General features: G+C 48.7%; 5 protein-coding genes across 5 annotated transcripts; 2 read left to right on the top strand and 3 right to left on the bottom strand.

Moving 5' to 3' along the window:
• Window positions 1–1,139: 1,139 nt before the first annotated feature.
• FTJAE_10702 (3-hydroxyphenylacetate 6-hydroxylase) lies at window positions 1,140–2,800 on the top strand (the record flags this gene model as incomplete). Its single annotated transcript, XM_037343570.1, has 3 exons — window positions 1,140–1,508; window positions 1,560–2,436; window positions 2,487–2,800. 3 exons carry the CDS (start codon window positions 1,140–1,142, stop codon window positions 2,798–2,800), a joined length of 1,560 nt encoding a protein of 519 aa, XP_037202249.1.
• Window positions 2,801–3,018: 218 nt separating this feature from the next.
• FTJAE_10701 (uncharacterized protein) lies at window positions 3,019–3,828 on the bottom strand (the record flags this gene model as incomplete). The annotated part of the gene is made up of 2 exons (XM_037343569.1): window positions 3,019–3,351; window positions 3,400–3,828. The coding sequence occupies 2 exons, from the start codon at window positions 3,826–3,828 to the stop codon at window positions 3,019–3,021; spliced, it is 762 nt and encodes a 253-aa protein (XP_037202248.1).
• A 397-nt stretch (window positions 3,829–4,225) lies between these two features.
• FTJAE_10700 (glutathione S-transferase) lies at window positions 4,226–4,894 on the bottom strand (the record flags this gene model as incomplete). Its single annotated transcript, XM_037343568.1, has 1 exon — window positions 4,226–4,894. The coding sequence occupies one exon, from the start codon at window positions 4,892–4,894 to the stop codon at window positions 4,226–4,228; it is 669 nt and encodes a 222-aa protein (XP_037202247.1).
• Window positions 4,895–5,149: 255 nt separating this feature from the next.
• FTJAE_10699 (uncharacterized protein) lies at window positions 5,150–7,221 on the bottom strand (the record flags this gene model as incomplete). Its single annotated transcript, XM_037343565.1, has 7 exons — window positions 5,150–5,617; window positions 5,667–5,905; window positions 5,965–6,200; window positions 6,244–6,529; window positions 6,574–6,764; window positions 6,812–7,044; window positions 7,216–7,221. 7 exons carry the CDS (start codon window positions 7,219–7,221, stop codon window positions 5,150–5,152), a joined length of 1,659 nt encoding a protein of 552 aa, XP_037202246.1.
• A 745-nt stretch (window positions 7,222–7,966) lies between these two features.
• On the top strand, window positions 7,967–9,778 carry FTJAE_10698 (putative beta-glucanase; the record flags this gene model as incomplete). The annotated part of the gene is made up of 8 exons (XM_037343564.1): window positions 7,967–8,216; window positions 8,263–8,351; window positions 8,398–8,752; window positions 8,802–8,956; window positions 9,002–9,111; window positions 9,158–9,245; window positions 9,295–9,406; window positions 9,462–9,778. The coding sequence occupies 8 exons, from the start codon at window positions 7,967–7,969 to the stop codon at window positions 9,776–9,778; spliced, it is 1,476 nt and encodes a 491-aa protein (XP_037202245.1).
• Window positions 9,779–9,983: the final 205 nt, after the last annotated feature.

The raw sequence follows: 9,983 nt of genomic DNA, 5'->3' as shown, positions 1-9,983 counted from the left end.
CCCCGCCCCCACGAATAGCCTGCAGTATCTCCTTGCTCTGCGCGATATACTCCGCAATATCGATAAACGGATACACCGACTCAACCTCCTCCTGGAAATTAACAAGATATTTCGTGATATCACTCGCCGTGCAGCAGTGCCAGAAACTTAGGTCGTTAATACTATCCAGAGCTGGTTCGATGGGTGATTGTGCGCCGCTGGGTGGCATGGAGTCGAATTTTGGTACGCCCATTCTATTGAGGGAACGTTCGCTTACGAGGATTCCGAAGGCGGAGCGTGTTGGACCGACGAATTGAGGCTGTTTGGGCATTTCGCCGCGGGCGGTGCTGGCGGGTGAGTGGGTTACTATGTTGTGGGATGATACGGTTGATGCATCGTGGGGAAGGGTTTGGTGGTTGTTTTGGTTCTGGTCTTTGAGCTCACGAACGACGCCGACGAGATCTGACATTTGTTGACGAAGTTCTGATAATTGATGATTCAGAGCTTGAATATTCTGACTACTGCGACTTGTCAGTTTATTCTTTGATACAGGGGAATACTTACTCATCGGGTTTCTCTTTGGTAGCTTGTGCACTCGTCGCAAAGGTACACGTTAATCCACCGGCGATACATCTCTCACACGCGTTATCCTCAGAGGGAATACACTTGAGTTTCTTTTTCTTACAATCATCACTACCCCATCCAAGTCAACACTCATACATCACTCAACCCAATCATCATCACTCACCAAGCAACAGAGGTGTATTTGCCCCTCTTACTCCGTGGAGCAGGTGTATCACCAACACTCTCAGCATCGGCCGAGTTCCGCTTTTTCGGCTTTAGTACCGGGTGTTCTTCAGCCATGACGAACAGTAAAACGAATTTCCGAAAGGATAGAAAAGTCGACTGAGGGGTCTTGGATTGGAAATCCCTGGTTAAAGAGGGTTTCTCGGAAATTCTTCCGATGTTTCCGAGTCGGAAGACGAGAATTGCGGGGTTGGAGAGACTAACTTAATGAGAATCTGGAGTGTGGGGTTATTCTTGGCGTATTTTGGTGTCGATGGAGGGTAGACATTGAGTTTGCGACGGTATATAGACCTGCACCAAATCCGTATTCTCAAATCTCACTCTGTAGCATTCAGACTCATTCAGGCTTCATCATGACGATCGCTAATCTCCTGGTATCGCTGAACAATCAAGTCCACGAGAACAAGGGCCAGTCCCTCCTCGTCACGCTCCTGATTGGCCCGCTGATCTACATCCTCATCAACGAACTCATTCGTCACAATGCGAGGATCAGCAACTTAAAGGGCCCCTCGGGTCTACCGCTGATCGGCAATATCTGGGACATTCACATCAACGCCGCGGAGAAATACCGCGCTTGGGCGAAAAAGTACGGCCCTGTTTATCAGATTCAGCTGGGGAACATTCCTATCGTCGTGGTTAATTCTGCGGCGGCTGCGAGGAGTATTTTTGGGGCGAATGCGCAGGCTTTGAGTTCGAGGCCTGAGTTTTATACTTTCCACAAGGTGCGCTTACTGTGAATATTAGTGGTGATTGAAGAGATGCTGATGGGTTAGGTTCTCTCTGATACTGCTGGTACTACAATCGGTACTTCTCCGTACAGCGACTCCCTCAAGCGTCGTCGCAAGGGCGCTGCCTCAGCTCTCAACCGTCCATCAGTAGCAACATACGTCGACCATCTCGATGTCGAAACACGCGACTTTGTCCGTGAGCTTTACGAGTATGGCAAAGGCGGCAACATCCCCGTCGACCCCATGCCCATGATCCAGCGCCTCTCTCTATCCCTCGCACTCACTCTCAACTGGGGTATTCGTCTCAAGAGCCAAAAAGACGATCTCTTCTCTGAAATCACCCACGTCGAGGAAGAAATCAGCCGTTTCCGCTCAACCACCGGCAATCTCCAAGATTACATCCCCCTCCTCCGCTTGAACCCTTTCAACATGCACTCCGCCAAGGCAAAAGAGATGCGAAACCGTCGGGATAAGTATCTGACTGATCTCAACAACGGTCTTGACGAGCGCATCGCAAATGGGACTTATAAGCCCTGTATTCAAGCCAACGTCATAATGGACAAGGAGGCCAAGCTGAACAAGGACGAACTCACCTCTATTAGTCTAACTATGCTTTCTGGCGGTTTGGACACTGTTACTACACAGGTTGCGTGGTTTGTCGCGTATTTGAGCCAGCATCCTGAGATTCAGGAAAAGGCTGTTTCGGAGATTGGGAAGTTTTACAGTGAGAAGCAGCCTATGTGCGATGAGCAGGATGATCAGAAGTGCGAGTATATCGTTGCGCTTGTGAAGGAGTCGTTGAGGTACTACACTGTTTTGAGGTTGGCGCTGCCGAGAGCTTCGATCAGGGATATTGTTTATGAGGGCGTTACTATTCCCAAGGGTACTGTTGTTTTCTTGAACGCCTGGGCTTGTAATATGGGTAAGTCTCCACTCACCTTTCGTCTTGTGTATCGCGCTAACATTCTGTAGATGATCAAGTCTGGTCTGATCCCGAGGTCTTTCGCCCAGAGCGATGGTTCGAACAGCCTGACGCTCCTCTCTTCACATACGGTGTCGGTTATCGCATGTGCGCTGGCTCTCTCCTCGCCAACCGAGAACTGTACCTTGTCTACATGAGACTTCTGAACAGTCTCAAGATTGAGAAGTCTGATGAGGTGGATTGCCATCCTATTACTGGTAGCTTGGATCCTACAAGTCTCGTCGCTCTACCTCGTCGATACAAGGCTATCTTCAAGCCTAGAAACCCTGAGGCTTTACAGAAGGCTTTGGCGGCTGAGAACTGAGGGAGATGTGAGGTTGATGGTGAGAGGGTTTGTTGTGTGCTCTATTTGAGCTTGCAAATGAATTGCGGTCTTGTTTCTGTTACTATTGCATGGTGATATGGATCTGCCTGGACCATTGAACCCCTCTGTTGCTTTGTAGGCTAGATATAAATGACAAAGGTTAACGCATATATCTTTCTATGCCCCTCTGATCGTTCCTAGCCTACTTCAAGCCATGTTTACTGCCCAGTCTTCTCAATAATCTCCACAATCTTAGGGAGAGTCTTCTCATTTAAGAATGGACAATGACCAGCCTCTATCTTCTCGACATCGACCCCATCCCCCATCGCACCAACCATAGCCAACTGTCCCTGCACAGGAACCGTATTATCAATCTCGCAGACAACATACGTCTTAGGCACAGTGATATCAGTAGCCACAAAGTCGGCGGGTGTTTCGAGAGATGCAGTGCTATGGTTGACACATTCGCTGATTGCCTTCTTAGCTACTTCGGGAGTGCAATCGTTGTAGAAGGCGTTTTGTGCTTTGTCGTTTAGGTAGCAGATATCATCCTGGAACATGTTAGCAGTATTCTGGACATGATATTATGTGTAGCTTACTGTTCTGTCGAGAAAAGGCCCATGCTGGCCTCCAGCGGCCGACAAAAGAGATAGCCCCTTTACGGGGAGAGCAAACGCGGCGATATAGACTACATGCGAAATACCGCCAGGCAAACCCTTGGCCTCTCGTTCATGAACCTGTAGGCCGTCAACAGCAGCGGAGCCAGGTATGCCTCCGTAGCTATGGCAGACCAACACGATCCTCTTGCCCTCATCGAGAGCGGGTTGAAGAGACTGTCGAATGGCTTCAACGTCATCTAGGTGAGTTTTGCCTTTGATACCATCATCATTGCTAGCTGTGACATTGTCCGGTTGAAGGACTGTGAAGCCCTTGTTGGTAAGCGACTGCGCAAGGCCTTCGTAGTGGCTCGCGCGATGCCATGCGCCCTGAATGATGGCTATGACGGGCTTTTCTGAGTTCGTAGACATGATGTGATACAACGAGATCTTTTGAGGCGCCCAGTAGCGAGGGGTCCGGTGAGATCAACGCGAGTATTTATACTTGTGCGTCACTTTCAGCACTATTACGACCAGGTACTGCATGTTTCTCTATCAATCTTAGTCTCTTCCATTTGCAGAAAAAGGTGTCTTATTTGCAGCATAGATTGACTCCTTCAGGTGTTTTGGCTGACAGTGCTGACGAGATGAATCCTGTCAGCGATGAAGCCAGGGTATCAGCGGCAAGTCCGCCAATGAGAGGCTGAGGAGCTATTACTTGTAAGGCATGTCAGCTGCAAAAGTAAGAGTAGGGCTGATATTTAATTGAGAAGAAAAGTCTAGACCACATAATCCTCTTCCACTCTATACCCCATACCATTTCCCCAAATCACAGCTTGAAAGGACTCTGAGGCGGGCTCGCACCCATCGACATCTCCATACTATTATCAATCTTCTCCATCGTCTTCTTAAACCCCTCCCTCCGTGCAATCCGTTCAAGATACTTCAAAACATTAGGATACTCCTCTAATCCATACGGCGAAAAGTATCTCATCGTCGTGAGCGGAAACACAACCATGATATCAGCAGCCGTAAACTCCTCGCCCGCAAGCCACTCATTATTCTTGACCCGCTCATCCAATAACTTGAGTGCCTGTCGTGACTTTACTTTACCAAACTGCACGACAGGGTTATCATCGCTCAACTTTGCAGAGCGAATGAGCATGATTCGACCTAAGGCAGTTTGGAGGGTTCCGTCGACGTAGTGCCACCAGTAGAGAAAATCTGCGTACGCTGGGTGACTTGGGGGCAGGAAGAGAGCGCCATTGGCGTATTTGTGGCTGATGTATTCAATGCATGCGCAGCTCTCGGCGAGGGTTGTTGCGCCGTCTGTTATGACGGGGGCGGCGCCCATGGGGTGAAGAGCCTTGAAGTCGGCGGGTGCGAGGAGGGGAGAGCGTTTGTATTGCTTGAGATCATATTCGATGCCGAGTTCTTCGCAGAGCCAGGGGATACGCTCTGACTGGGAGACTTGGAGGTGATGGACTGTGAGAGGCATTTTTATGAGTGGATATGATTGAGATTAGAGTGTCAAGAGGTTATGAAGTTGACGTGGTGAGAGTTCTTATACTGGTCCATGTCCATCTCGATCGTCATTATGGAGTTTGTGTTTTCCGTGCCGAGGCATTTACCGGTCCCACTGTCTAGTTCGAGACTTGTTTGACCAATCATGGAATTTACCGACTCGGAGAATGTCATCGCTAGTACGATCTCGTTTGCGCTAAGATGATTTGTCATATGATAAGTCGAAGCTCTAGGGTATTTCCAGATCGAGGCCGAAATCCCACAAGGTCTGATCTGCATCTAAGAACGATAGATCGAAATTGTCGTCGATGGGAAATAAACCAGCAATATCAGCGTCGATAAGGGAGTTGAATATATCCAAAGTGGGCCATTCGTTGGGCCCCGAAGAGAACTGATTCGGAGTTTGCGGAAGTATCGTGTTCGGTTTGCTCGTATTCGCTGTGCGATCTGGAGTTTGAGGATCGTCAGAATTGGGGCCGTCAATGGATACAGTTGGATCTGAGGTCTCGTCTCCAGCTTTGACATATCCATTCTCATCAGATCGCAACATCCCAGCAAACTGTAAAATCGACGATTTTGCAAGCGACGCATCGACGTCAAAGTCAACAAGTGCCGAAATATCCATGTATTTGGGCTCACCAGCGATCATAGGCGGATTGCGTTTATGAACGTTATGAAGGCAGCGCACGTAGAGTTGCTGTCCCAGCGTTAGTGTGAGCGACATCATATAAAATTACGACACTAACCAGCAATGAAGCCAGCTTCCAGTAACCCGACATGCCCTGTATCATCTTGACATTGGCGTCAATGTTGGATTGAGCTCGCTCTCTAACTGATGTCTCGGAACACCACAGAAAAGGTATCTGAATAGCGCAGCTTGAGTAAGCTGCGTAGGCGACAAATATCGGCATCGAACTGAGCGGATAACCGGTATTTAATATCGCAGAGTTGAGGCTGGAGATAGCAACAGCGTGATCAAAGGCGACTTGAGCAGAGCAGATAATTGTCTGGCCGAGGAGTAAGTCCTGTCGCCTTTTGACCAACAGAAGAGCGGAACGATGGATGAATGCAGAGCGCAGAGGGATTGATGATAGGCGAGGTTGGTCAGAATGATCTTGGGTAAATCCTCGGGTGGCATGCTTGAAGCAGGAGATGCCTCAAGTTTGAAGCTGATGGGGACGTTGTTCCACCATGATGAGATGCTGTTCTCAACCCTGAAGATCTCTTGAAGGCGTGCATTGAGGTCACCCTCGGATCTAACGACAGACACGACAGAGGACCTTCCAAGTCAGTACAATTGTCGGTAGGTGAGATTCGACTTACCAGAGATTGAGACCGCGTATGAGCTCCGCAAAAATACTTCCCGAGCAATCTCCATTCGCAATCGTAGCGACCGCTAAGCGTGATGCCCCAGCTGCAAAGTCTTCTTCAGACCAAGGTAGCGGCAGATTCTCAATGTCAGCAATTGCCTCGAATCTAAACAGCTTCTCGCAACTGAAGCAGTGGAATAAGTAACATGTCCAGAATTGCCGTCTTCTTAGTTCAGCTTCGATTGAGGATTCGTTCTTTGTGCCAGTCCCTTTGATGTGGAGGAGCTGACAGGCGTTACCTAGTAAAGTCAGTATTGACAAGGTCTAAGTTGAGTGGACGTACCCTTGTGGAGATAGCTTATCCTCCATGAACCTTGACTATGCCAGAACAGCGATAGATTGCAGAACGTGACGAGATTATCATCGTTGAGCTCTTCTGCATCTTGGAAGACCCGCGCCCCAGCTTCTTTAGCCCATTTGGTCATGAGGCCTTGGTCTTTGAGAGTAGCTTTCCCCGAATCATCACGGTAGAAACTTGGTCGTTAGCTAGGTTCAGCGGGGGGGCGAGAATGGAGGCTCACTTGGCGCCCCAGGCACAAATGCTGAGAAGAATATGAGGCTTAATGCTCTGATCTGCTACTGATTGCAGAAATGTGGCCTTGTGTAATAGAAGAGTTGACTGATAGACATTGTCAAAGTATAGTTCAACCAAGGTATTGACCAAAGACGGGGCGATGCCCTGGAAGAAAGCCTGGTTTGATACAGTCCCAGCGTTGAGATTAGCTGCCAGCGCAGCTGGGACTAAATCTCTAGCCTGAATAGAACAAGAGATTCTAGTTTCAGATGTCGCTTTTGTCACGCGTCTATTGGACTTGCTATTGGTGTCGTATGTGCAGGTATTCTTCAACCTGACGCATCGCTTACAGCTGGGTCGCTCTCCCGAACAGCGTATCTAGATACACAATGGAATTAGCCATGCCCGTACGATCATTTTGATGCTTAGACCTTTTGCTTTTTACAGACATCGCAAGCTTTACTCGGACGTCCCGGCGCATTAGCCATGATGTTATATGGATATTGTAAGATTGGTTTCCCAATGCATGTCAGCATCTGATATCATCGCCAACTGCCAAGGGAAAATAATAACCCGAAGCCTGTAGCGCTGTAATTACAGCACTAATCTCCAACAGCATCCTCACCGGCCAGCCTAGGGGAAGAAAGAAAACGCAGGACCTTAACCCTAAGTGATAAAAACTTTAGGTAAATTTAGCCTAAGATTAGGGTACTCTTTACTTGGTTTATTTCAATACCCTATATCACGGTCCGGTGTTTTCTTGCTCCCTGAGGCCAGCTAATACCTCATCCTCAATTAAGATACCCCAGATCCAATGCAACGGACAAAGCTCACCCGATTCAATTCCTACGTAATTTAGGCATTTCTCGCAAAGTTACCGATTGGTGGTCCCCAATTACCCCGGGGGCCAAGACTCACCATGATTGAAGCGTCTACTACCGCGGGGGATCGGCGTGCAAATTGGGGGGCTCCCCCGCAAAACAAACAAGCATAAACGGCCGTGATGCTCAGACGAGGTATGACGCCGTTGGGGGACTTCTGCGCCGTCGGGCGGAGATGTACCGAGATAGCTATAAAATGCAGACAATTCCATTCGATTACAGAGCTTCTCGATTGGCTGCAGAGCTGTTGAATTGGTTGTACAAGTCAATTGATTGCCAAAATGACGCTCTTCTCCGTCCTCGCATTCGCTGCGCTGGCGAGTGCAAAGTGGATTGTTCCCGGTGCACGATGGTACGATACTGACGGGAACTTGTTCAACGCTCATGCAGGCGGTCTTTGTGTTGATAGGGAGAGCGGCAAGTTTTATTGGTTTGGTGAACACAAGACTGAAGAGCAGGAAGAAGGCGGTGGTATTTCGGTCTATAGCTCTGATGACCTCGCTACATGGGAGTCCCACGGTTTGGCACTGAGTTTGTCTCCTAATTCGCCCTGGGGATTACTACTGACGTGTTACAGAGCCTGAGGAGGGACACGAGTTTGTGTCGCCCGAGAGTATCATCCAACGTCCCAAGGTTCTCTATAGCGAAGAAACAGGAAAATACCACGTACGCCCCCTCCCTGCTAACCAATCACCAAACTGACAGTCCTTAGATGTGGTGGCACGCAGACGACCGCAACTACAGCCTTCTCCTCCAAGGCCTCGCAACATCCGACAACATTGCAGGTCCCTACAAATTCCAACACGCCGTCTCCCCCCTCGGAAACTGGTCCCAAGACTTTGGCGCCTTCACCGACTACAAGACCGGCAAATCCTACGCTCTCTACTCCAACGGCGATAAAGTACAAGGTCGCGATGTGTATGTGAGCGAGTTTAATAAGAACCTCACGGATGTGGAAAAGGTTACGTTTCGGTTTAATAAATATGATTTCGAGGCGCCGACTATTATTCAGACGGAGAAGAGCTACTGGACTTTTATGAGTCACAAGACGGGATATCGACCTAACAGTAAGTAACCTGGGGATAAGAGTGAAGGAGGGAAGACTAATGGGTTTAGACGTTGTGGCTATGAGGGCTGATAAACTTGAGGGTCCCTGGTCGCAGCCTTTCTTCGTTGCGCCGGCTTATACGAGGACGTTTAGTACGCAGAGTGGGTTCTCGTGGAGGATCAAGGGGACTAAGAAGACGACGTATCTTTACATGGCTGACCAGGTATGAAGCTCTATTCTGTGACAAGTCGAAGCTGACGTTTCGAAGTGGGATTTACCCTCGATCTGGGAGAGTCGCAATGTCTGGCTTCCTATTGAGATCGATGAGGAGAACAAGAGTCTCAAGGTCGTTTGGCACGATGTTTACGATTTGAACGTGTAAGTTTTACAGGGACTAGTTGTCAAGATGATGCTGACTATGCAGCAAAACTGGTGAATGGAAACCTATCAAGGGAAAGACATACCCCTCCAAGAACGCCAAATTTGCTGGGGGCGCTCACCTCCAAGAAGCTGTAAGTCAAACTCTTCGAGTTTGTTGAGGGTTATAATGACAGTGTTTAGACCTTTGGAACGGACCATGTCATCGCAACTGGCATCTACGGCAACGACAGCACCGCTACATTCACAGTTGAAGGACAAGGCGCTGATCAATGGGTATCCTTCTATCACCAAAGTAACCTCCCCCCCTCCCCTCACTTCCTCCATTTCTCGTGCTCATAATCATCTAGATATTGATGACATGGGTTTTGGTGACCAACCAATGGGTCAACCTGATCGTATCAACGGAACATGGGCAGTCCGACGAATCAGCAGTGTTGTTGTGAACGGTGATAAGGAAAAAGTGCATACTCTCTGGCAGAAGGATACGCACAAGGGAATTATTCTATCGGCGCCTCTGTTGCTCCCGCTGAAGAAGGGGAAGAACACTATTACTGTTGGGGGATTGGATAATGGCAAGGATGTCAAGGGTGCGGATTTGGATAAGATTGTGGTTTATCCTCCTGAAAAGAAGAAGGGAAAGAGGAGCTTCTTTGGCATCTTTTAGATATAAAGTCTAGAGTTAGATGGAATAAAGAGGGTCAGTTGAGCCTTACCTTTGACCTGATTGGTGAAGTCGCTTTGGGATTCCGTCAGCTGAAATGGTAACGTACTGGCTCAATTTCACTATGAATGCGCGCCATCACTCCGACGTTCAGTCAGGCCTCAGAGGTCCAGTACCCAACCGCCGGTAAATAAAAAGCCTTATTGAG

This window comes from Fusarium tjaetaba, assembly GCF_013396195.1.
Source record: "Fusarium tjaetaba strain NRRL 66243 chromosome Unknown NRRL66243_c0000251, whole genome shotgun sequence".
In the NCBI taxonomy this organism is placed as follows: domain Eukaryota; kingdom Fungi; phylum Ascomycota; class Sordariomycetes; order Hypocreales; family Nectriaceae; genus Fusarium; species Fusarium tjaetaba.
This window is presented reverse-complemented; position numbering and strand designations above follow the sequence as displayed.